Raw genomic sequence first — 25,937 nt, 5'->3', positions numbered from 1 at the left:
ACGTATTTCAATGAATTCAGCATGATTGATAACATAAAATAAATGATTAGCAGTTCCATATAAATAAAAAGTAATCGGAAAGGCGAATGCTAATGCTATGAAGACCGCAAACGAAGTATTACATTCAATTTACGGGTGCTTCTTATGAAATTTTGAAATCAGTTTCTATTACCATAAAACGAGTACCCTTGGCAGGGTTTCTGGTAACTCCAAAAAGAAGCCGGAAAATCAGTTGATTCAACGCATCAGCAAACAGATAATTCTTATCAATATACAATCAATTTTCATAACATAAATCTCCGCATAACCTGAAACTGGAAACAAATTTCAGCAACGGTAAGAGGAAGAAAATAAATCAGCAGAATTATTACTTAGAATCGTCAACTTCAAGAATTGATAGTCGATACTCACACTGTAGGGACTGTTCACATTTGCTCATCTGCATTTTGAGTTTCTTTAATTGATCCCTAGATATTATTATGATAAACCAAAATAAACTGATCAACAAGTTAATATCAGTTCAAAAATATCCATATTCGTAAATCATATATTTTGTGAGACGACATTATTTTTAAGAGAGGAGTAGCATAGCATGTATATATAAATATAAATAATTTTGATTAGAGCAGTACCTCAACTACGGTAGAATATTTCATCGAAATATAAGAGGGTAGGTGCAGCAAAATCCACTGCTCCAACACTGCACACGATTTTTTAGTTAGTCTAGAGGCTGAGTGATGGTGGAAATAAGATGCATGAGCAATATTACTGGAATTGTATTATTAGCCGAGTCAAGCTGATTAGTAATAGAAGAGACGAAAGAAGGGAAAAAGGGCAAAAGAAAGGGGCAAAAGGGACTAACAACAGAAAGCAATGGTCCTTGCTTGAACTTGTCATGGAATGAAAATGCTACTGGCTTCGGGTTGTCTCCAGGACCTCGGATGAATCCACTTTAATTGCAAATATACACGTTACAATGAGCTCAATATATAATTATGAAACACGAGCATCAATAAAATCGGAAACAGTGTTTATTAGCAGACAGTATTACGTGCTTGTGTATGCCTTTTTCAGTTACCTTTTTCACTTATATACGAGTCCGATGAAGAAAGTGCAAGTGAAAATAAATAATACAAGTGATGATCAAGCTACAGATTTGCACTTACATCAAAGATGTTGAGACTAAAGGAGTTCTTTTAACATCAAATATGGCTACGAGCCCTTTGTATAATTCATCTCCATCTTTATATGATACTGCCAATCTCTCTCCTGAAGCATCCCATGCTATCTTCTCGATAACTTGGCTGTAGAATGACAATAAAATTAGTAACGCCAACCATGAAGAAGTTTTTAGCACATGTCCAAGGGCTGATAATCCGAAGAATAAAAATTTTATTGCCACGGAATACTTTAACGGGAAATGTATACCACAGGGATAGAGGGAAATAAATGCTAGCACGTGTTGATATTCTCAGAGGACAATTCATGAACGCGACCAAATAAGAAGACTGGTCTAAAAATGAAATGTGTGCAGAACCACTGATGAAAAACACGTCTGTAACATGCTAAAGCTTGAATTTGCAACATTAAGAAGAGACTAAAGAAAAACAAAAGAAAAGAGTGGCTAAAGAACAGGGAACTAATCCAACGGCTGTGGACTGTGGTTCGTTAAAGAAGCTTTCTGTGTAGGACTTTAAAGAAGTATAATGCTATATTTGAAGTGACTACTGTAAAAAAAGGGATCCTGATACTGCATGAAAGAAATAAAATGCAATTATATCGCATTAGAACAACTCAATAAGATAGAGGACGTTCACTAGTTCCGGACAACCGGAAATTAATAAGCCTAAATTCTTTGAAGTAGTAATTTACTGCTGGGCCGAAAACAGTTTAGTTAAAGGATCTCTCTACCTGTCAGTCAATGATTTAATCTCTGGCAACTCAACTGGTATAAGGTGTGCATCTGGAGAAAATCGTCGCAAAAAAAATAAAAAGACAAAATGAGTCGGAAAAATGTGGAATATAATGTCAAACGGATACTTATTTACATAATAGACCATATCAAAACATGTTAAAATGCATTGAAGTACATACACCAAGGCAACAAAGAAACAGTAGAACATTTCTGTTGTAAGATAGGTTAGGTCTGAAGGCTTTTTTTCTTGAAAGTTAGAAAAACGGTTCATCTGCCTTCTTTTCAAGATATTTATTGAAGATTTACTGAAAAGCAAAGTCTTCACGTCAAGAAACATGGAGCATTCCCAAACAACCTTTTAAGTCTCTGACTGCGTCAATGATATTCATACATACTATAACTTATACGCTATAATTCTGCAACTGTACATTATCTACTTATTTCAACCTACTACTTAATCAACTCATATCTTGGGCCCCCATATCCTATCAAGTAACAAGACAATTTCAAATCATATCACAATCACAATAGACATTGACGAAATAGAATTCATGAAAAACCTTAAAATTAGATACCTAGTGATGGAGGTTTTGACGCAAAGTGAATAGAACCTAATGCTGAAGATTCGGAAAAAGAAAGAAGTATCATACGGCCATCGGGATCCCATGTTGCTCCCTATCATCAACATTAAGAGAAATAATCAGAAATTTACCTCTCCAAAAGCAGTTTCGAGCAGTAAATATAAACGTATCCACAAGTATAAACAAGAAGAAAGAGTGCATAGCTAAAGTCACAATTCCAGAAAGAGGGAAGTACACCGAACATTGTCTACAACAAATGCTTATAGCAATAACTACCATTTTATATTAATCATGTCTACTAACAATCTTGTGTTTCATCATCCACTTGATTCTTTTGACTCTCCAGTGAAGAAATAAAAATCCTTACAAGAAGCCACGCAAAAATGATCAACAAACACAATACATTATAACTATAAAAATGGCCTAGAGGCCACTCATCCTAAAAATACAAATAGCAGATTAACCACCAACCGTGACAAATTCATTTTTTGAGGACCATGTTTCTGATGTCCATGTGTTTGTCTCCCAGAGATAAAATGTTCCATCACTGCGTCAAAAAAAAGTTCCTTATCAATAACATTGTTGCATTTTTATAGGCTAGCAACATGCATATGAAACTTGAAGTATCTGGTAATCAACAGTACAATTTTGCAGCAAAGAAATAATCTCCTGTGGGAGACCACTTCAACAGCGATATGCCTCCTAAACCCCTTCGTATAGGGGTGCCTAGCCCTGTAATTAAAAGTATTAGGTGGCATAGCCAAAATGGAAGCTATAGCAAAATACAAAAAAATGCCAGAGCATAATTTAAAGGTCATAGCGTACTGTTTACAATATTCGTTCTTAAAACAACTACAAGCCATTAATAGCTAACTCATAGTGAAGAAGATCGTGGTATGCCTATTTGACATGAAACATTCAGTATGCTAATACAAGGAAAAACCTATGAGTCAGAGGTATATCAGCATCAATATTGTCTCTCCTGGTCATGAAGAAAGATATACCCTGATAGCAACCACCTAAACCAATCTTGTATACATTTTGTCAAGATATTCCTACACCATCTAGTTAGTTTCCGCGGAAGCATTCACAATCTAACAATGAAAGAACTTCCTTCAACAAATTTTGGTATTTATTAATGGCACCACTTAATACATTCTTCTCATGAGGAGTTGTTAGTGGACTGCCATGTTCTGCCAGACTCTCAAGACCTATGGAAGACTGGTCCAAGTTCTGAAGACAGTCATTCGCCACAAAAGGAAAGCACGACCCGCTCTTGAAAAGGAAAATTCCCATATTTTCTTAAAACAGCATAGAATACTACTCCATCTTTAGCCCATCACACATCAAAATACATGGGACTTGCATGCAAATGGGACAGGGGAACTTACAACATTCTGATGTTTATGAAGGCATCCAGTTCCACTTTTTGTAGTACGTTGTTCAATGAATAGAAAATATGTAAGGAGAAAGTTGTGTACCTTGTGAAACATCCCAAATGGTGAAAGATGAACTCTCAAATGAAGCTGATGCTAAATATGTGAAAACGAGTCAAGGAATAATTCAATTCAACATGTACTACCCAGGATAGCTGAGCTGTATTTAATAGAAATTCAGTGGATAATAGACTGCTGAATGTAAATAGCTACAAAAATAATAGATGGAAATACCATAAGGCTATTTCATGCCTAACAGATAAATAATAGTTGATTAGGATATCTTCCATCAGGACTCCATGAAAGTGCACTGATTTGTTCAGAATCGAGACTTTGAAGGAAATCCACCAGAGTCCATTTACTCAAGCCTCTTGAAAGTGTGCTTGAAGTGATCCCTGATCTCACAGATGGAACATTACCAGGATAGGAAGCAGCCCAGATGCAAATGCCGCCCCTATCACCAAATATTATATCATCAGCAAGTTACAAGGTGGTAACTAGACGACGAGTAAGTTCAAGATATAAGTAAGTAACTCTGTTGGAAATGAAGAAGAGGTTGATATGGTAGGACTGACCTGCATGCCACAGAAAGGGTTTTCCCTCCATTTGGTCTCCACTCAAGAACTTTTACATCTTTCTGGGACTCGTGGGACAAGACACAAGGAGGCTTTCCATCTGATTTGACACAGAAACAGAAAAACATTTGCCAGAGCATTAAATGAATGTAAAAAAGCAAGAAGGAACCCCTTAGGGGGCTGGGGACTTGAAGCTTGAAGTATCACACGGGCAACCAAGAACGGAGCATCAACTAAGTAGTAATTGTAATTACCAGAATCACTGTAGTCAGAGATTGTCACATGATGGGGTCCAGAAATAAAGGCTAGAATGTGTTTGTGCTGGTGCCAACTTACACTATGAAGATCGACATCCTGTAATAATTTTACCTGAAAAAATATTTAAACATTTAAAAAACTCAATACTCGGAGCACATTTAAAGAATCTATTATATCTAGTCCGTGTCCCTTTCCTTTCAAATAATCAGCTTCTTTCTGACTAATGTTACTAGGTGCATGTTCAAGTTTCATTCATTTCAAAGACCAAAGATGTCGATAAAACAAACAAATAAGTTTTAGTCAACCAGTTCTAAAATTTGCTTAAATAAAACCAACAAATATGTCTTCACTAAATATCAAAAACTGGATCCATTCCAAATGTATACCAATAGCAGAAAACATTTCTCCATATGACACTATAACTCAAACCAATTTCTCAACATTAGTTTACTGCATTCATATCATACATTCGCAGAACAAACCTAATTCATTTTGATGCATTCATTCTGCAATTCAAGTTACTAACCCTCGCTGTAGAAAATTACCCAATGTCCAACAACTACCAACTCTAACAACTCTTATGCTTGGATATGCTAAACCATCCTAATTAAGCACATATATGTAAAATAAAAGTGATGTCAAAGAGGACAATTACGTCAGCAGGCTGGAAAAGGGGTCTGAGAGAGCCACTCAGCACAGCCTGCAATGCCGCTGATAAGACGCCTTTCTTTCGTGAATTCTCTTCCTGTTCGGTTACCGTGCCTAATAGGTTGTCTGGTTCGAACGGGATGGGACTAAAAACAGTTCCCTGCAATTAGAATCAGTGGGTTGTACAATTAATAACCTATCAACCGAACAAAAACAAAAACAAAAACAAAACCCCCTCAAAAATATTGAATCTAAGAACAGAAAATGTATCGAGTGAAACGAAGTACGAGAATTTTAGCGTAGGTCTCCTTGGCCTGATCATCGCTGAGGTGATCTGACGTCACTGCGTGAGTAAATTAAACAAAAATTAGAAAACAATTCGAGGGTCGACACCGTGAAATTCAACATGGATTGAAATTGGGAGCACGGGGTGGAGAGTTTCGTACCGAATTCGCGGTTGATTTCGCAAATGGTGACGGTGCCCGGCTGAGGGAACGACGGCATAGTGCGAGAGTGTGTGTTTGTGTGTTTGTGTGTGAGAGAGAGAGAGAGAGTAGGGTTTATAATTTTTTCACAGTGAGTAATATTTTAGTTCCCGCCAGGGTTTTTGTTTCCCAAGTCAAAACGATGTCGTCGGTGAAGATAACGGGTCTCACTCTCTCTAACACAGTTGACGGAAAAGGCAACGGAACGAATGCCTCTTTTGCCCACCTAGAACATAACACCGTTAGAGCATCTCCAATGGAGAGGGGGGGTTTTCCCCTCCCCTCCCCCTCCCCTCCCCATCCCCCTCCCCCTCCCTCTACCTACGTCGTTTCCAACCGTTCGGTCTTATATTACTTTTTTTCCAATCCCCACTCTCACCACTATAATAATAATAAAATAATAATAACAACCATAATAATAATAATAATAATAATAATAATAATAATAATAATAATAATAATAATAATAATAATAATTATTATAATAATAATAATAATAATAATAATAATAATAATAATTTAATTATAATAATACAATATTCAAATATAAGTAAAGAAATAATCTTCAACTAATTCAATAATTGAAAAAAAACAAGAATAATAACCACGAAAACAACATTTGAAAAACAACAAGGATAAAACCGAATAATATAACAAGAATCCAAAAACATCTAGGATAATAACGATTACTACAAACAAAAAATAATAATTAATTGAACAAGGAATTGTTTTTGGTTTTTTTGTTTTTCTTTTTTTTTTGGATTTTTTGGCCAAAAAGTTGTTATGCGATTTATATTTATGCGAATGGGCCTCGTCAAAAACCTTGTGGGCCGACACAAGGAAAAGAGTACCCATATAAATCGAACAAGGGAGATCAATCAAACGGATTAAATCCGTCGTCGTCTAAATGGGCTGAAGAACTTTCAAATAAGTCTTTTGCGATTTGTTTCCTTTGTATCTCTTTTCTTTTCGACTTCCAATATGCTTTTGTACCTGGAGTGCAATTACTTGTATCCATTGCCATGACTCTGTGTTCTTCTTGCATTTGTTGGATTGCAATGTTTTGATCATGCCTAAGCTTTCGTCCGGCCTCTAGTATATCTACTTGATTATTATAATTAATTTCCGCATTAGAACTAGGCGACGCCTTTTCTTTGCCTTTACGGGCTTTTTTCGATCCGATAGGTCTCTTATTACGTTGGTCAGTATGTGTATCCACTGGTGGTAGCTCATCCCGTAAAACATACGGTTGTGGAGAATAACTTGGTGGGGAATTCATTGGTTGAGATGAAGGAAATGTGGACTGCGAATGAAATAACTCCGTTTCAATTTCATCCACCATATCTTCTTGCGCATTTAGCATCACCCAGTCCTTACCAACTTCCCAACAACGTTGCAAGTTCCAAGCTTTTTTAGCATTTCTTCGATAGATACTCAATGCCAGAGTATACTACAAATACAAATTAAAAATTAATATACTTTATGCAAATATATAAATAATACAAAATACTATTATCATAACATTTACCTCATCGACCAGGTTTCCTCCGCTACCGCAAACACTTGATGCTTCTTTAGTTGCCGAATACCAGTGGTTCAAATACTTAGAAATTTGTTTTCTCCACCGACTGAGTACGGCATCTTTTGTTCTAATATTATATGCAATCCCCTCCTCATCAAGAATTTGTTTCATGGTAGACATAACCTTCTTCCACAGACCTCCTTCAGTTTGGTTAGTCCCGTGAATTGGATCTTCCGAGACCGCAATGTAGGCTTTTGTAAGAGCTACATCTTCATCTTCTGACCAACCTTTAGTGGGAGCCATATAAAAAATAGATAATTTTCTTATATAAGTGTAGATGTGGAGATGTGAATTATTGTCTAACATATCCCTTCTCATTATATAGAGAAATCATTGTGTGTAAAGAAGTGTAGAAGACAATGTAAAAATTTGAAAGGGCACAAGTAAAATATGAAAGGTCAGGGTAAATTTCGAAAGGGCAAAAGTAAAATTTGTATAGTCATTGTCAACATTATCTCTCAATTAAATCATATAGATGTTGTCTGCAAAAGTAAAATCTGCAAAAGAAAAAAGTAAAATTTGAATTCAAATTTATGTATAGTCACTATCAAGTTTGTATAGTCATTGTCAACATTATCTCTCAATTAAATCATATAGATGTTGTCTGCAAAAGTAAAATCTGCAAAAGAAAAAAGTAAAATTTGAATTCAAATTTATGTATAGTCACTATCAAGTTTGTATAGTCATTGTCAACATTATCTCTCAATTAAATCATATAGATGTTGTCTGCAAAAGTAAAATCTGCAAAAGAAAAAAGTAAAATTTGAATTCAAATTTATGTATAGTCACTATCAAATTTGTATAGTCTTTATCAACACCATCTCTCAATTTACGTGTCACCAAGTGATTTGTTCTCTATATTACGTCTACAAATAATTTTACTTAATGTCTTGTCTTCCCTATTTAAATGTGTTTCAATCAATAAAATATTTCATCATCAATATATCCATTAAATCATTTTACGAGCAAAATATTTCAATAATGAATTATGGTTCGAGTTCTAATCAATTCGATTGGGTTGCATATAATGAGCAAATACTTGAAGAAGACAACGAAGCAGATACACTTGCTCGTCTACACTATGAAGCAGCCGTTAATCAAGAGGTTGTACACGGTGGCTCTGTTCCTGGACGCAAATATAAACCTCGCGACCGAAAAGGTAAACACGAACAACTCATGAATGATTACTTCGTTGACAATCCTGTTTTTGATGCAGATGATTTCAGACGTCGGTTCCGAATGAAACGACATTTACTATTACGTTTGGTTGAGGATTGCGAGCGCTCGAATCCATATTTTCAAAGAAAACTTGATAGGGCCCAGAAATTAGGATTCTCATCACTCCAAAAGGTTACAGTTGCTATGCGAATGTTGGCTTACGCATACTCTGCTGACTCAATTGACGAAACTTTCCATATGGCAGAGACAACCGCAACCGAGACCTTGCGCGAATTTTGCAAAACAATATTGCGGTTGTATAAAGATGAGTACCTCCGTGCTCCGACAAACGCAGATATGACAAGGCTACTTGACAAAGCGGAACGACGTGGGTTCCCTGGAATGATCGGTTCACTAGACTGTATGCACTGGACATGGAAAAATTGTCCAACTGCATGGCAGGGGAGCTTTTCGGGAAGAAAACATAAACCCACAATTATTCTTGAAGCAGTAGCTTCATCTGACACTTGGATATGGCATGCATTCTTCGGCGTACCCGGTTCACAAAACGATATCACTGTCTTGGGTCGTTCACCCTTGTTCGACAACCTTGTTCAAGGAATTTCCCCAAGAGTTCACTATCAGGTAAATGAAAAAGATCACTACATGGCATATTATCTTGCTGATGGCATATACCCAAAATGGGGTACGTTAATTCAATCTATTAAGCAGCCGAGAACACATCAAGAACAGTTGTTCTCAAAAATGCAAGAAGCATACCGCAAGGATGTTGAACGAGCTTTTGGAATTCTTCAAGCCCGATTTGCTATAGTGAAGCAGCCTGGAAGAGGGTGGAATCTGAAGGACCTAAGAAATATTATGATGACATGTATCGTACTCCACAATATGATTGTGGAAGACGAACGAGATGAATACGCTGATGCTGAGTCAGATGACGATGACAACAACCCAGCCACATCTCGCAGAGCTCGTGCCAACAGTTATGATAGAAATGAGGAATTAGATTTAAACCCAAGAACAAGCGGTATATCCATAATTGATTATATGAGGCGTCGTCACACAATGCGATCGGTTGAAGTAAATCGTAACCTTCAGCGTGATTTAATAGCTCATGTGTGGGCAAGACACAATGGAAATGTGTAATAATTTTACTTAAGTTTTTATTTACGAATTAAGTGTTTGGTTTTATTAAGATTATGTTGTTATTTCGAATTGAATTAAGTGTTTGGTTTTATTAAGATTATGTTGTTATTTCGAATTTATAATAAAAAGTAAAATAATCGTATTTGTTGTTTTTTCTAATTTTTACAATTATAAAAGAAATATATTAAAAAATAAAATAAAATAAAACCAAATAAAGAAACAAAATAAAATAATAATAAAATTACGAATAAAAATATAATTTAAAAGGAAATAATAAAATAAAAGAAAGAAATGAAAAAAAATAAAAGTATTTATTTACAAAGTGTTGATTTTATTGAAATTATGTGATATTAAATTATGTAACTAAATAAATGAAATAAAATAAAATAATGATATAATACTAAAATAAATACAAAAGAAAAAGAAATAAAAATCAACAAATTTGACATGTCAAAAAAAGAAAAGAAAAAAAGAAGAAGAAAAAAAAAAAAAAAAAAAAGAAACAATCGGTTAACAAAGAAAAAAGAAAAAAAAAAAAAAAAAAAAAAAAAAAAAAAAGTAAATGGAGAGTGGGCACACGCCCCCTTCCAGCAAGTGAGCTGGAAGGGGGCAGCTCAAGCTAAACACCCCCTCCCCTCCTCCCCACCCATACCCAAGCCATACCCACACCCCCATTACCCACCTCCATTGGAGGTGGTTTTGCCTCCTCACCCCTACCCACCCCCATCTCCATTGGAGATGGTCTTAGTAACTTCATCAGAATAATCTCAATTAGTCCAATAATCTCATACAAAGTGAATCACTCACAATTGAACGCTCAATTTATCGTAGTTCGACTCAATGAGAGTTAACATTCCCTAAACGATACAAAAAACAATACATTGATCAAAAGTGTTACATAATACATCAACTCTCAACAATCGCACACACGATTCACCAAGAATACACACTAGAAAAATCCAAATTTTGTTTTTTTGTCACATTGTATCTCTCTCTATTTGATTGCATTTGATTCATATCAAGGCTATATATTGTATACAAGAGATTACACAAGTCGGCTCCTTGTAATGTCTTGGATGACATCATCATAGTTCTTTTTAAAATCGGTTAGATATCCTAATTGGGCCGACCCAACGAGTCCGCAATTTATTTATCTACTGGGCTACAAATTTAATTTAAAAGACCACTACAACAAAAGCCCAAAAATCTTCAAATAAGGCTTGGGCTAAACAAAGTAAATCCAACCTGATCATTAACATATAAATAAAAGTTTTTACTCATTTGTTAAGGTACGTTCTATTTATTCAGAGCTAGTCAAGTTTTACATTCTCTCTACAATTTCCACAATTCGTACATCTGACTTGAGCGTTGGAGGGGTTTCCGCCGGATCAACCTCAGCTTAGTTTACGTGTGTTCTATTCGCATGAATCTTACAGCATGGAGACTTAGTTAAGATTAACTGGCACTTCATTACTCTTCAGTCAAAATTTTTTGTTCAATTATATTATTTCGAACTATTGAATTCGACATGCTTATAAGACAATTAACAATTGATTTGGGTCGAATGAAGAATTTGAATTAATCGGGCATTATGGTTATATAGGTCGGGACCAAGAATGTACTCTCATTTTATGCGAAATTTCATTCGTCGATATTTATATATTTTCACCTATTTTGGCTTAATTAATTAACGAATTTCTTTTTATACTTTTCTATTAGCATATCAACTTGGGCCTTGGCTCAAGGCCCATATTGTCATCCTAGTCCAGCCTTAGCCAAAGCCCAATTCTTTTTTAATAGAAGATAAAGATTTATACTTGGGACATTATTACACTACAAATAGCTAACCCTAAATCTTGAGCTGCTTCGTGCCGCGAGAGCTTCTTCTTCTGCGACTCATTCATCTCTCCAGATCTCTGCATCTCTATACATATATAGATACACATATACATACACTTTTATTATACTGACGTACGTACAGTTATAGCTCGATGGAGAAGGAAGGAGAGGAGCAGCGAATTCCGATATTCAGAGATATTAGAAGATATTACTGCGAGTACTGTGGCATATGCCGATCGAAGAAAACCTTAATCGCCTCTCACATCCTCACACACCACGCGGTATGTGTTCTCCTTTCAAAATTGTTATATATTTTTCATGAAAATTGTGTTTTTTTTTTTAATTTTTGAATCGGGAGTAACAGAAGCTCGTATTGTAATTTTGCACTGTTAATTGCTTGTTTATGGTCATTATTATAAGATGTATTTTGTGAATTACAGGAGGAAGCCAAGGAAAAGGAGCGGGATGAAGAAAAGGAGCCAGGGAAGAAATTGAATACTTGTGAGCAGTGTGGGGCCAGTTTTCAGAAGCCTGCTCATCTGAAGCAGCATATGCAAGGGCATTCTCTCGAGGTCGACATTCTTATTCGATTATGTATATAATAGTTTTCGCTCTGTAGAATTTCGTTAAGTTTGAACAACCTAGATATTGAATTGAATCGCGCATGATATATCGATTGTTTGTAGGAACAACCTAGATATTGAATTGAATTGAATCGCGGATGATATTATTCGAAGTATATTTATTTTTCTGTTATCTTCTTGGGCATAAGAATTTATTAGTACTTAACTTTGCACGGTGCCCTGGATATTAGCTAGTACATAATTGTTATCTCGATTGTTCCAATGTTGTATCACATACAATAACTATCTCGATTTTATACAATTATCATTGCGCGTGCTGCTGAGGGTCTGGCCTTCCTCCTTTACCCTTGGTTATGATTTTAATTTTGGCATGTTCAGGTTTTTATTTGTTTAAATTCGGAAAAAGAGATGTTGTTTCTGCCGCTTGTTTTTTGGTATATGTCGATTGAGAATACGAAATATTGCAGATTGAAGAGAATTGGAAAAACATTGTATTGATTAATTGCCCGGTGTGAAGCATTGGATCCCATTAAAAGAACTCCAAAATGCGAGAGGCAATCAACATAATCTTGAATGGACCAGTACCAGGCAGGTGACTGCCTGAGAAGCTCCATCAAGTGAGCCTCTGTCACGCCATATAATTGTTCGAGGTTTGCCGATTCTTGTTTAATACATTGAATTAGAACTCCGAGTATACCCTTTGGAGAGAAGTTTTAGGTACCGTAATTCCTGATAGTTAGTGTGTTATGTTACAGAGGCCTTTCACATGTTCGGTCGACGATTGTCACTCCAGTTATAGAAGGAAGGATCATCTAAACCGACATATGCTTCAACATCAAGGAAAGTTGTTCGAATGTCCTGTCAAGGACTGTAAGAGTAGGTTCACAGTACAAAGTAATATGACACGACACATAAAAGAGTTCCATGACGAATCTGATGGTGCTACTGATACACAAAATAAGGAGGGATACGTTTGTTCGGAACATGGTTGTGGAAAGGTGTTTAAGTATCTATCCAAGCTGCGTAAGCACGAGGACTCTCATGGTAAGTTTTGCTTATGACTTGATATTACTGTAGTTAATCGAGATATGTACGAAGTTCCACTTTCTGACTGTCTTGTTTAAATTTTGTCTGAATGCAGTCAAGTTGGATTCGGTCGAGGCACTGTGTGCAGAACCAGGATGTATGAAATACTTCACTAACGAGCAGTGCCTGAAAGAGCACATTCGGTCTTGTCATCAGTACATTACATGCGATGAATGTGGCTCGAAGCAGCTAAAGAAGAACATCAAGCGACACATGCGCATGCACGAAGAAAGTGTTTCCTCGGAAAGAATCAAGTGTAGTGTGGAGGGATGCTCACTGACGTTTTCAAATGTAAGCTCCCTAATAATTTCAAATCATCATCAATAACTTTATTTAATTTACCAATATTTTTTTCCTAATTGGGCATTTTCTCATTCGACGTTTCCTTGTATACAGACATCAAATCTCAATCAACACATCAAAGCTGTACATTTGGAACTGAAACCATTCGCCTGCACCATACCCGGCTGTGGAATGAGATTTGCGTTCAAACATGTACGTGACCACCATGAACAATCTGGGTGCCACATACATACTCTTGTAAGTTCTTTGATCGATTTTTTTTTCCATCTCTTTCCAGAGGAAACGTAATCGTCGTCACTAATCTGAATAATGGCTATTTTAATTAACAGGGCGATTTTGAAGAGACGGATGAGCAATTTCGATCAAGACCAAGGGGTGGTCGGAAAAGAAATTATCCAGGAATCGAGTCCCTTATGCGGAAACGGGTTTGCCCACCTACTGAATCTGAACTTGGTTCGAACGAAGCATTCGCTACCCAATCTTGAGGATTAACCGAGTCAAAGTATTGGTTGACTGGGTACTAATCTTTGTGATTTCTGAATATAGTAGTTAAATTATACGTGTTGTTGATATGTAGTATTTAAATCATATACTATCGAGTAGTTTTTTTGGGAGAAACATGCGTAGATTCGTAGTATATATGCAGGCATGAAGCTGCCATATCTTATATTGTTGTTGTGTTCAGTTTATATAATATATTTTGTTTGAATGTGGGTGTATTTAAATGTCACTTTATATAGTAATTTGAAGTTATGTATGAAGGTTCATCATTAGCTAACTAATTGTCTGCTTTGGCATGGTCCAAAATAACCTTACTAAAGTTAATTAAAAGAGAGCTATTTGTTTCTTTAACACAAATATTGAATTTTATTCGATTTTAATTGTTTAGAAAATACTGGTGAATTCTGGTTTCATTCAATTAATTTTTTTCAGCCTTTTGAAAATGCCTTGATACATTTTTAAGGACTTAGTGAGATGGGCAAAATTAGGGGTGGCAATTTGGATTTGGTTCTATGGATCTGATCAGATCCGGTCTATGGATCTGATCAGATCCGGTTCGGTCCACATGGATTCAATTTAGATTAAATCTAGTTGGAATAAATCAGATCGGACCAAGTTGATTTTTTTCAAAAAATGGATCCATGTGGATCCACTTTAAATTCATTGAAAGTTCAAGTAAAAACAAAGTGGGCCATATTAGATCCAATCATAAATACTAAAACAATTTTTTCGAAACAAAAGTCAAACATATTTTATTTTTATTTTATTTTAATTATGAATAATAATCAAAATCATTTTATAACAAATGTTAGTGTGTGTGTGTGAATATGTACGTGTGTGTGTGTCTGTGTGTGCAAGTATGTCTGTGTGTGTGAATATGTGTAAGTATGTGGTGTCTGTGTGCAAATATGTGTTAGTGTGTGTGTGTGTGAATATGTGTAAGTATGTGTGTGTATGTGTGAATATGTGTAAGTGAGTGTACATGTGTGTGTGCGAATATGTGTGAAATGTGTGTGTGTGTCAATGTGTGTGAATATGTGTGTGTGTGTGTGCGCGAATATTTGTTAGTGTGTTTTTTAAATGTGTGTGTGTGTGTGAATATGTGTGTGTGTGTGTGTGTGTCTGTGTGTGCAAATATGTGTTAGTGTCATCTCATTTTATAAAAAATGTTAGTGTGTGTGTGTGTGAATATGTGTAAGTATGTATGTGTGTGCGTGTGTGTGTCTGTGTGTGCGTGTGTGTGTCTGTGTGTGCAAATATGTTAGTGTGTGCGTGTGTGAATACTGAATATGTGTAAGTATGTGTGTGTGTGTGTGTCTGTGTGTGCAAATATGTGTTAGTGTGTGTGTGTGAATATGTGTAAGTATGTGTGTGTGTGTGTGCGCAAATATGTGTGTGTGTGTGTGTGTGTGAATATGTGTAAGTATGTGTGTGTGTATGTGAATATGTGTTAGTGTGTGAATATGTGTAAGTTGTGTCTGTGTGCGCGAATTATGTGTTAGTGTGTGTGTGTTAGTGTGTGCGAATATGTGTTAGTATGTGTGTGTGAAATTAGTGAGTGTTTGTTGCTCTGAAAGTTGAGATATAAAACCATATGTTGAGATATAAAGCCATATGATACACATCCTTAAAAGTTGAGATATTCAACCTCATAACTTAGGTTAAAAATGCAATGAATCTATGTGAATTCCATTCGGATCGGTCTTAATTTGATCCACACTAAATCCATTCATATAGATTGATTTTGAATTTGGTTCCTTTTAGATCCCATCCACATGGATCCGCATTGAATCCCGTCCAAGTTGAGAAGTTGCCACCTTAGTCAAAATGGCTTAAACTCTTACAAATCAATTATTACTTGTTAGCCTAAAAAAGATTAGATACAATTATTTTTAAAAAATAAAAAGTATATGGGTGAAGAATATTCCTTCTAATTTGCTAACAAGCCCACTTTTACTTGGACCTCTTTAGACCAAGTCCTTCGTATTAGGTCTTATGTTTTTTTATGGAATTGGAGTTGTTAGATTGTCCACCATTATATTATAATTTGTTTTATTTTATTCTTTTTGGTAATGAGTAATCCGTAATCAACCATATAGTTGCACTGTATAAATGCATTCTCATATAATAACGTGTAAATACTGGCGACACTATAAAGGGGCGGGGGCCTGTTGACCCCCCAAAAAAAAAATTAGGTATTTTGCACTTATACTTTTTGAATATTAATTTTGCCCCCCTCAAAGTTTTTGTAAATGCATGTCTTAATCCTTTTATTTATATTATTTCTTTATAATCTTATATAATTATAGATACAAAAATCATATTTAATACTAACAATATAAGATAAAATGATTAATTTTTTTACTATTTTTAAGTAAAATTTATAAATATTTACTTAATTTTTTCAACCAAAATATTAAGTGTAATAAATTATTAGAATCATTTAGATTAATTAGATTTTATTTTTTGCATGGTTCAAATATGATAAGATTATAATATATATTGTTTTAATTAAAATTAGCAATATAAACTTATTTTTGCAATGTCTTGCGACACTAAAATTTTTTCGTGGCGCTACCCCGAACCTCGAAAATTTTGCTCGCCCTCCCTTTGTTTTCATCCTGGTTCCGCCCCTGCTTGCGAACTATACGAAAGACGTAAACTACATTAAGCGAATCACGACAATAATTATTGGCAAAGAAATTCGAACATGAGTCAATTGATACATACTCGTTGCTCGAAACCTAAGTCATCTTTATATATATAATATGATAAATATAATTATAGAATTTTTAAGTAGTATATGAATATGGTGCACCTAAATTAATGACATCACGGTGGAGTAAGCATGAAGTCATGAGTTTTACTTGACAGCAAAAACAATATTAAAAAAATGTGTGATAGTTACATGCAAATAATAATACAATTATCATTCAATTCAATTCAATAAAAATGAAGAAAACGACCAAGACAAGGTCAACCACCACGTCACTGCTTACAAAACCAACGACCACAATTAGTCAACAACCTCCCCCACTAACGACTGCAGCTCTCTAAATAATAATAATAATAATAATAATAATAATAATAATAATAATATCCCATCTCTATTTTCTTTTCCTTTTTCGTCCATAACAAAAAATATTAAAAAAATCAACTATTCATCCAAATTTGTCGTGGAATATATCATTGAATGTATCACGTGATCGTGACTTTTAATGTGTATAATTCGCAAGAGTTTATCTAAAGATTTATCGAACAAAGTTACGCGCAAGGGTGGCCTAGCGGTTGGAGCAAGAGAGCTTGGGTCAATTGACCCAAGTTCGAATCCCCTTGCCAACGGTCGCTAGGTCGAGCTTGTCACACATGGTTAGCCTAGTGTGGTTTACATCTCTCGTATGGTTTGCAAGCTATTATACGAGAGTGTAGGTTTACCCAGTGCACCTATATGGTTGGCTGCGGGTTCCTGCATTACCAAAAAAAAGAAAAAAAAGTTACGCTTGTATTCAATAGTTTGTAAATTGTACGAAAAATATAAATCAGACTGCATCGATCATGTTATATGCAAATTCCAACAAAATTTCATCTTCCTAATTCTAATTTAAGTTATTTCAATATATGAATTTTGAATACCAGTGAACGATTTTCGACGGGCTAGCATCGGAAACAACTTATTTTATTATTTATTAATTAAAATATTAGCAACTTAGTTATCAATTTGGTGGGGATATAGTTATGAAAATTATGAATTGTCATCAAATCATTCCACGAGGCATGAAGCATTAAATGGACGTGTTATCTAGACTTTTTGTTGGGATTATTATTATTATTATTATTATATATATATATATATATATATATATATTTATTTTTTGTATTCAATTGTGTGAACAAGAACAACTATATAGTATATATCATTTATTTAACGGACGAGAGTCAACGTTAAACAGCTGCCGTCAGATAGTCAGTTATGAATATTGGACGGTGGATGTGCTATTTATTGAGTTCCCACGCACATGTGACTTTATTTGTTTCTCTTTTCCCTTTTTATTTATTTAATCATTTAATTGTGATTTTTATGTGTAATTAAATTGGAATATTCGATTCTTTGAATGGTTCAACTAAAAACTTTATAAGTTGTCCATTTGATCAATTGATTTAACAATAGTCCAAAGTTTTTATTAATTAGTTACTATGATGAAGAAAATAATTCAATTTGATTTTACAATAGTTATAGACTTATAGTAATGTAGTATTAAATTATTAATACAACTTTTAATACACGACTATAGTACATGATACACGTAGCAAAAAAATTAAAGTAAAGTTAACGATAAACCAATATTAGGTCGACGCAGTCCCTTACCATACCGGTTTTATAGATGTGTAACCGACGAAATATATCGGGTGATCCTGCACCATTGATCTAACAGACATCCCAACATATAAATCTATGATGCAAAATTACCCAATATTTTTCATCGAGTGTATCATCTCATAGATCGACTTTACCAGATGCATAATTAAAAGTGACACATTTTTCTTTTTAGATTTTTTTTTTTTAATATTTATATTGACTCTTTTGATATATGGTAGACTTAGAAGTCAAGTGATATATCATATATCTGATTATATGCATAAACTATACCTAATTGTAGAAATTATGACCAAGATTATAATAAAACAATTGATTAAATAATTAAAAGAAAAAGGTCAATTTAAATTAATATAAAACAATATCTTTTGTGGATGAAAACCAAAGAAATGTGAAGACCAAAGTCAACCTATTGCTGTTACCTAACATGGTATATATTGTACGTAGCCTCTGATACATATTGACTTTCAGCAAGCATTCGAGGCATTATTTTTTTTTAATTAATTTATTTTAAATCAATTTGCAATTTTATAATCCGAATAAAGAAATTTATTTGAGTACTGCATGATCGTTACACTAATCAATTAAAATCGTATCTTTGAACAAGTCAACAAACTGCTGGGGCCAAAAGAATATTTTATGACATCACAATTTGATTAATGATAATTAAATAATTCAATTAGGGATGTTTAATTAGTGAAGATCCTAATTATAATTAATTTTGTAAATTCGGTTATTTTGAAATAAATAAAGGGTAAAATAAAAATATTATGCCCATAGAATCATAGATTAACCAAACACCCTTCATAATAAAATGATGGAAAAAAAAAAGAAGGAAAAATCGAAGTTCAATCATTCATCACCTTAGCCCGGCCCGGCCCGACCCGGCCCACATATATTAACACATCTTCCATTTTTACCCCTCTACATTTTGCAAAAAAAAAAAAAAAAAAAAATTAGAATTATTGTTACACCAAGCTACACAGCTTTCCATGATTCCAGAGTGGGAAAGCTACAAACAGAGTCATAATAAAGCTCAGCCGCAGCTGCGGCTGCGCCACCATCGGCCACGACCGCCGACGGCGGAGATAAAGCTGGGCCGTCCGAAAAAAATGCCGACGTGTCGAGTGTCGGCAATCCAAACGCCTGGTAATTTCCCGCGCTACGCGTTTCGGGCTTCAACACCTCCGCTGCCGTGAGCTGATCGGTCGAGCCGCCGAATCTGGCGCCGGTCACCTGCTGCACCATCTGCCTAAAATTCGCCGGATCCGCAGTGATAAACGTCGTCGCCGCCGCTCGCTTCGACGGCCGCGGCTTCCGCTTCGCAACCCTGCCACCGCTTGCCGGAAATCCACCCCTCCGCTGATTCTTCGGCACGGGCGAATCGCTCTCCGAGACGCCGGAAACCGTCGGAGTCTGAAGCGGCGTCGCATCGGAATTTACATACAGAGACTGGAACATCTCCCCTGAGCAGACATCGCCGTGGCCGGAGGAAACTCCGGCGAACGAATTCTGCAGAGCTTTCGCTAGGGTTTCATTTTCCCGAGTGAAGACGTCGGAAATCCAAGCATCGGAAAACACCGGCCGGAACTGCCACGTCTGCTCCGTCATCAAATTATCGTAATTAAAAGCCATATTTAATTAAATTTTTTTCCCTCCCTCTAAAAAAATATTAACAATATATATAAGAAATTGCAGATCCGTAGTAGGGTGGTGAGTGAATAAATAGGGCGGTGGTTCCCGCGTTGCTTCGGCATATGGACACGTGGCAATCTATTATGTACGGATGCCAAACAATGTTTAATTAATTAATTTAGTTGCCATTTGATTTTTGACTGGCCGCCAAAATGTATCACTCTCACACTAGTTATATATTTATGAGTTAAATACACTTTGTACCCTTCTGAAGTATAGCCTATATAATATTTACCCCACATACATCAATGTAATTGTATTTTAAATTTGAAAATATAATATTTTGTATAGACATTTCATGAAATTAATGATGTAGAAATTAAAGAATAATTAATTACTACTTGCAATTTAATGATTTTTGAACGTGTCTTATTAGTGGTAACTATTCGATAAATGTATTGTTCATTGATTTATTAGGATTTTTGGTCAATAACTTAATTCTTGATTATTTTTAAATTTTATTTGGTCCAACAAAATTAGATGCTATGTTATTAAATATGTTACTAAAGCAAGATAACATTTTTAAATTTTTAAATGTTGCGTTTTTTTCCAATAGATATATGTAATAATATAATTTTTACTACTCTTTTTATTATTTCCTCCTATAGAAGAGAAAATTTTAAGGGTTTTAAAATTTTTAAAATACAAACTAAATAGTGCTTGAGTGGGTTAAGTGTTACATGGGATATGTTGGTATAATTAATAACAATCTGCGTAAACGAAAATACTTACTTGTTTGTCGAAAAGAGGAATTGTGAAAACCACAAAGAACGATCGAGGCTTTCCAAAGCAATTCCCTTAAGACAATATTTCCGGGCTGTCAACGGTGCACAGTCTCTTCCCGGTAGTCTCCCAAGGTACAACGATCGGTTGTCGAATATTTGCACGAATATTCGACCCACGGCGAACTTGAACAACGAACGGAACTTTGACGAAGAGAAAGAAAAATATGAAGAATTATCTCTCAATTGCCGATTAAATTCAGTACAGAATTGGCCAGATTATGCCTTTATTTATAGGTTGTAGAGATCCATTCACAGATGGTTGCAATGGTTGGAAAAGAACCAGAAGGTTGTGTCTCTTCTTTTTACGAGTTCAAAAAAGTGTAGAAAAATTAATTGGTCATGGGCCAATTAATTAAATATTTGGTTTGGGCCAAATATTTTTGTATTTAGATTTTAGGTCAATTAATTTGACTAATTATTAAATGTCCCCAAAAGTAATATTTGTAGACACATAAACCCAAACTAGTCCTATTACTCGATCACATCGAACGCACATCTTTTGAATTTTAACCATTTACTCAAGACAATTTTCATTCACTTTACTTCATGATTATGATCAAGTAAATAAATGAAATTAATCTTTACATAATTTAATTAATATTACTCAATATTAATTATTGGAAATCATGAAAATTCCAACAGGATATATTGTAGGGGTGTAAAGTGTGTTTAAGCCTATATATATTTGATTTGTTCGACCCTACACCCAGTGATAAACACCGGGTGAGTCTTCTGCTACCACGTGTCTCTTTTGTATTTTATAGTATATTTTCCGCTAAAGTTTACCTTTAGGGGTTTTAGAAAGGAAAAAAAAAAAAAAAAAAAACACGTGGCAGCAGAAGACCCACCCGGTGTTTATCACCGGATTAGGGTCGAAGGAGCCATATAAATTTATATTTCCTTTTTCTTATGTGATGTCTAAAATGGCTTTATTTATTTAAAAAAAAAAAACAGAAAACCAGATAACGGCGTCGTTTTCAGTTGACAAAACGGATCCAATACTGCACCCGAATTAGGTGACCCAATGGGTCATGTGGGTTGGCTGGCAGATATACCGTGTGGGCCGGGTCCGGATAGACTGGATTGTCTCCCTCTTTTATGTTATTACATATTTGATTTATTTTAATTTATTCGGAAAATAAATTTCTTTTTATGAGTATTTTAATTTTTAAGAACTTCTGAAATAAACTGATCATTTCATGATTGGACAAGAAAAAAAAAAAAATACATAAAGTTAAATTAATAAGATTAAAATAGTAAAACACTCATACATAATTAAAAATTTAAAATGATAGATAATACGTAACAAAATTATAATTAAGAAGCATGAATTTGCATGAAATATTTAATTTGATTTTTGTTTGGAATTTTGGTGGCATAAAAATTGATTGAGAAAGGGGGAAGATGGAGGAGTGGACTATTATTGTAGTGTCATTTTCGTCAATTCATCAATCATTATCAATTCCTTATTTTATATCTTTTTTTTGTTTTGTTTTGTTAATCCAAAGCATGCCTTTCTAGATGAAGGTCAAAATTGGGAAATTCATTTTCAATTATTGAATGCTAATGTGAAATACTTCAGCAATGACGTCATTATGAGAGAGGCATGATGTCTTATTTAAAAAAAAATATTCAATTATGAAAATAATATCTTGCTTAGAAAATTATATTATAATAAAAGAAAAATATATATAATTTGCTTGGAAATTTAGTTGGATTAAACAATCGTGCTCGTTACTCTATTTATAGTAATGTTGCTTCACTAGAAAATTTTAATTTGTCTATTTGTTATGGATTGCAAAATTGAGCCCAAATAATAATCCAAGTCCAGCCCATGTAAAAAATAAATGTTAAATGTATATATTTTCTTTTTTCAATTACATTTACAATCTAGTAATTTACACGAGTTTAAATATACCAGTATTGAACATAAAAATATTTGAATCATTGGACGACATTCGCGCATGACGTATAAAGATTATGCTTGGTGCTCTAAATGATTTCTTTAATAACTAATTTTAAGTGATTTTTTTTTTTTAATTTTGAATTTAAAGCTTAGTTCAAGTCTTTTTTTTTATCCCATTTAAAATTAAGTCATTCAATTTATAATATTATTTCACCCATTTAAAATTAAGTCTTTTAATTTATTTCACTTTTCCCTATTTAAAATTAAGTCTTTCAATTTATTTCTTTTTTCCCCTATTTAAAATCTTGTCCTTTAATAAATTGATTTCTTCGTATTAAAAATTAAGTCCTTTAATTTATTTCGTCCATTTAATAAAAAAAAATTAAAATACAAATTTCACGGTTCGTGGGATATTCGGTGCAGTTTAGGTGTCCTCAATTTGGAATTGCTGACATATGGTTCATGGCCTGAAACCGACAGTTCACAACCGTGAACCGGCAATTTTACGGGCCAAAACCTGCGGTTCAGGGCTCGTCGTGCATGTCTAGTTCAATTTCTCCACTTTGCATAATGAACATAAATTCAAATGACTTCAACTAAGAAGGTATTTAGTTCACTGTCATTGTGAATCAAACCGATATGAAAACCACGAAATAGGGGTCATTACTATTCCAATGTGAGCATACATTCCGCGATCATGCGCGGAATATGATGTACATATTTGTTAATCTCGTCTTTGAAGTGGTAACATAATAATGAAAGAGATAGCTCGAGCATAACTCTTGTAAGTAATCAATGCTCAAATCCTCCATTGTATGCACTCCCGCTCCACCTCCTCCGGGATTAATAAATCCTTCAGCCATCTACAATAAAACAAGCTCATTTGCGTCATACTTATGATTCACAGGAAAAATCGAACAATACGCAAAGCAACTTTTAAGATGGGATGGGAGATGTCGATAACTCCGTGGCAAGGAACAAAAAATTGCTTCTCCTTCGGCGTATCCCACAAGTCGTTGACTAATGTCGATTGCCAATCGTCTTGAGTGGGCTTGGAGTACAAAAGATTACTGAATAGGCAAGCAACAAGTAGCAAGTCCGGCACTTCCTTGCAATTTGTCTACCAATTGATTCCAAATCGGGGGTTGCCTCAATACCCATGACAGCATTTTGTTGAATTAATTTCCAACAATCATCATCGGACAAAGGCTCCTACTTGTACACTTCTGAAGAGCTCACAAGTGAAGCAACGACCAAATATATACACTTCTGAAGAGCTCACAAGTGAAGCAACGACCAAATATACCGCAACTCCGATCGAAATGCACATACATCACCAAATAAAAATTCGACAAGTAATTCAGAAAAATAATAATTAATTATAGTGCAAGAGTTCTCACAAGCATTTCATCGAACATGTAGAGTGCGATATATATATATATATATATATATATATATATATATATATATATATATATATATATATATATATATATATATATATATATATATATATATATATATATATATATATATATATCATCTTTTTATAATTGCATCCATCCCTTTCAATTTGTAAATTTCTTACGCTAACACCCTTTCGAGGAGGTATATGTAAGAAATTTTTAAACTGAATAGGTCTTTTTGTAATTTCTAAAACATAAGGGGTCTTTTGTAAATATACTTAGCCTCGGGGAGGTGGTTGTATTTTACCCTTAATTTTTTTTTTTTTTTTTTTTTTTTTGAGAAACCTTAAAATATTTACTTAATTATAGGTCATAATTGCAATTTTCGATAAAATAAATAAAAAATAAATTAAAAATGTCTAAAAGCGATGTCAAGTTCTAGTTAACAGCTCCCTCTCCCCATTACTCTCTCTCTCTTTCTCTCTACAGAGATTATATAGATTCCTTTAGAATAATGTGTAATTAACTTTATATGCTGTAGAATTTTCTATTGTTGTCGTTTCGTACCCTGGATCAAAGGTATGAACATATATTCCTACTTTCCCTTTTCTTTCTTTACTTCTTATCTTATTTCTTTTTTATTTATAAAAAAAAAAAAATTTAATTTTTTTTTTATCTTTTAGGGAATGAATTTCGTTTGATTTGCTAATTGCTATAATGGGTTGTTGGTTTTATAAATTAGAATTAATTCTTGACTTGATCTCCAGATTTAGTATTTGAATTTAATTTCTTGAGCTGATAAAAATTCATTCTTGTGATAATAGCTGAGATGGCAAGCGGCAGAGGAACTCAATTGTGTTACAGTCAACAACATAACAACCAGAATCCGAGATTTATGGAAGCTGTCTCGAATTTCCTGAGTCAACATCAGCAGACAGCTGTCAGAAGCAGCAGCATCTCCGGCAATTCTTGGAACTCGTTCCTTATTTACAGCGGAGAAATGCCAGCTAGGATGCCAGCTGGCGACGGAGGCCTCGTGGAGTTCCTCAACGAAACCCTAGGGTTCAGGCGAGAGAACGGGGGCGACTACTTCATCGGTCCCGGTGTCGAAGAATTTTTCCGCCACGTCACACTCAACAACCGGCGCGGTCCTCCACCGGCTTCAAGATCGTCGATCGACGACTTGTCGACGGTCAAGATTTCGAGGAAGCACGTGCGTGCTGAATCCACCTGCGCTGTGTGTAAAGAGAGATTCGAGCCGGGCACTCGAGTGAAGAAGCTCCCGTGCGAACACTTGTATCACTCGGAATGTATCGGGCCGTGGCTAGAGCAACGGAGCTCGTGCCCCGTTTGCCGTCAGAAGGTGACACGTCAGCAAAAGGTTAACGGGTCCGTCAAGAGGCGACTATGGTCTTCGTTGTGGCCATTTGGTTCGTCGTCTCGTGCCAATGATAATCGTGGCGAAAGAATCGAACCTAGTTCACTTACATACCGTTAGGAGTTATGCGATCAATTGGTCGGTTTTTCGAATACATGTAAGTGTCGTCATAGTGTATCGACTAATTTCGTATATCATCCTTTTCTCAGTTTTATTGTGACAATAATGTTTAGCTTCAGCCAATAAATAACAAGTACTTTATATTTGCCAATCGTCG

The 25,937-nt window shown here is 34.7% G+C and overlaps 6 protein-coding genes across 8 annotated transcripts; 3 read left to right on the top strand and 3 right to left on the bottom strand.

The window, feature by feature from the left end:
• Positions 1–5: 5 nt before the first annotated feature.
• LOC105976750 (Transducin/WD40 repeat-like superfamily protein) lies at positions 6–10,591 on the bottom strand. Of its 2 annotated transcripts, none has more exons than XM_088825059.1 (17): positions 10,555–10,591; positions 5,860–6,149; positions 5,701–5,756; positions 5,421–5,573; positions 4,762–4,876; positions 4,508–4,607; positions 4,216–4,386; positions 3,978–4,036; positions 3,141–3,228; positions 2,968–3,043; positions 2,491–2,590; positions 1,912–1,963; positions 1,167–1,304; positions 863–950; positions 633–700; positions 412–467; positions 6–308 (listed from the first exon to the last, which is right to left on the bottom strand). In XM_088825059.1, the coding sequence occupies exons 2-15, from the start codon at positions 5,915–5,917 to the stop codon at positions 653–655; spliced, it is 1,302 nt and encodes a 433-aa protein (XP_088681185.1). In that variant the 5' UTR covers positions 5,918–6,149; positions 10,555–10,591; the 3' UTR covers positions 6–308; positions 412–467; positions 633–652. The 2 variants fall into 2 exon arrangements, with proteins under 2 accessions (XP_088681185.1, XP_012857467.2); XM_013002013.2 differs by having other exon boundaries at positions 6–314; positions 412–497; positions 10,555–10,582.
• On the bottom strand, positions 6,560–7,757 carry LOC148766731 (uncharacterized). Its single transcript, XM_088825456.1, has 2 exons — positions 7,427–7,757; positions 6,560–7,348 (listed from the first exon to the last, which is right to left on the bottom strand). Exons 1-2 carry the CDS (start codon positions 7,721–7,723, stop codon positions 6,773–6,775), a joined length of 873 nt encoding a protein of 290 aa, XP_088681582.1. The 5' UTR covers positions 7,724–7,757; the 3' UTR covers positions 6,560–6,772.
• Positions 8,399–9,854, top strand: LOC105970647 (uncharacterized). The gene has a single exon (XM_088825058.1). It carries the CDS (start codon positions 8,462–8,464, stop codon positions 9,800–9,802), a length of 1,341 nt encoding a protein of 446 aa, XP_088681184.1. The 5' UTR covers positions 8,399–8,461; the 3' UTR covers positions 9,803–9,854.
• A 1,028-nt stretch (positions 10,592–11,619) lies between the features above and the next one.
• On the top strand, positions 11,620–14,323 carry TFIIIA (transcription factor IIIA). Its single transcript, XM_013001993.2, has 6 exons — positions 11,620–11,922; positions 12,082–12,213; positions 12,981–13,269; positions 13,367–13,602; positions 13,708–13,851; positions 13,944–14,323. Exons 1-6 carry the CDS (start codon positions 11,794–11,796, stop codon positions 14,097–14,099), a joined length of 1,086 nt encoding a protein of 361 aa, XP_012857447.2. The 5' UTR covers positions 11,620–11,793; the 3' UTR covers positions 14,100–14,323.
• Positions 14,324–19,272: 4,949 nt separating this feature from the next.
• Positions 19,273–20,181, bottom strand: LOC105976549 (VQ motif-containing protein). Its single transcript, XM_013001783.2, has one exon. The coding sequence runs from the start codon at positions 20,123–20,125 to the stop codon at positions 19,469–19,471; it is 657 nt and encodes a 218-aa protein (XP_012857237.2). The 5' UTR covers positions 20,126–20,181; the 3' UTR covers positions 19,273–19,468.
• A 4,508-nt stretch (positions 20,182–24,689) lies between these two features.
• On the top strand, positions 24,690–25,931 carry LOC105976709 (putative E3 ubiquitin-protein ligase RHC1A). Of its 2 annotated transcripts, XM_088825289.1 has the most exons (3): positions 24,731–24,861; positions 24,966–25,010; positions 25,107–25,931. In XM_088825289.1, exon 3 carries the CDS (start codon positions 25,112–25,114, stop codon positions 25,778–25,780), a length of 669 nt encoding a protein of 222 aa, XP_088681415.1. In that variant the 5' UTR covers positions 24,731–24,861; positions 24,966–25,010; positions 25,107–25,111; the 3' UTR covers positions 25,781–25,931. The 2 variants fall into 2 exon arrangements, with proteins under 2 accessions (XP_012857423.2, XP_088681415.1); XM_013001969.2 differs by lacking the exon at positions 24,966–25,010 and having other exon boundaries at positions 24,690–24,861.
• Positions 25,932–25,937: the final 6 nt, after the last annotated feature.

This window comes from Erythranthe guttata, chromosome 11 (assembly GCF_056151865.1).
Source record: "Erythranthe guttata isolate IM_541 chromosome 11, IM_541, whole genome shotgun sequence".
Taxonomy (NCBI): Eukaryota; Viridiplantae; Streptophyta; class Magnoliopsida; order Lamiales; family Phrymaceae; genus Erythranthe; species Erythranthe guttata.
The sequence above is the reverse complement of the archived record's forward strand: the minus strand, read 5'-3'. Positions and strand labels throughout refer to the sequence as shown.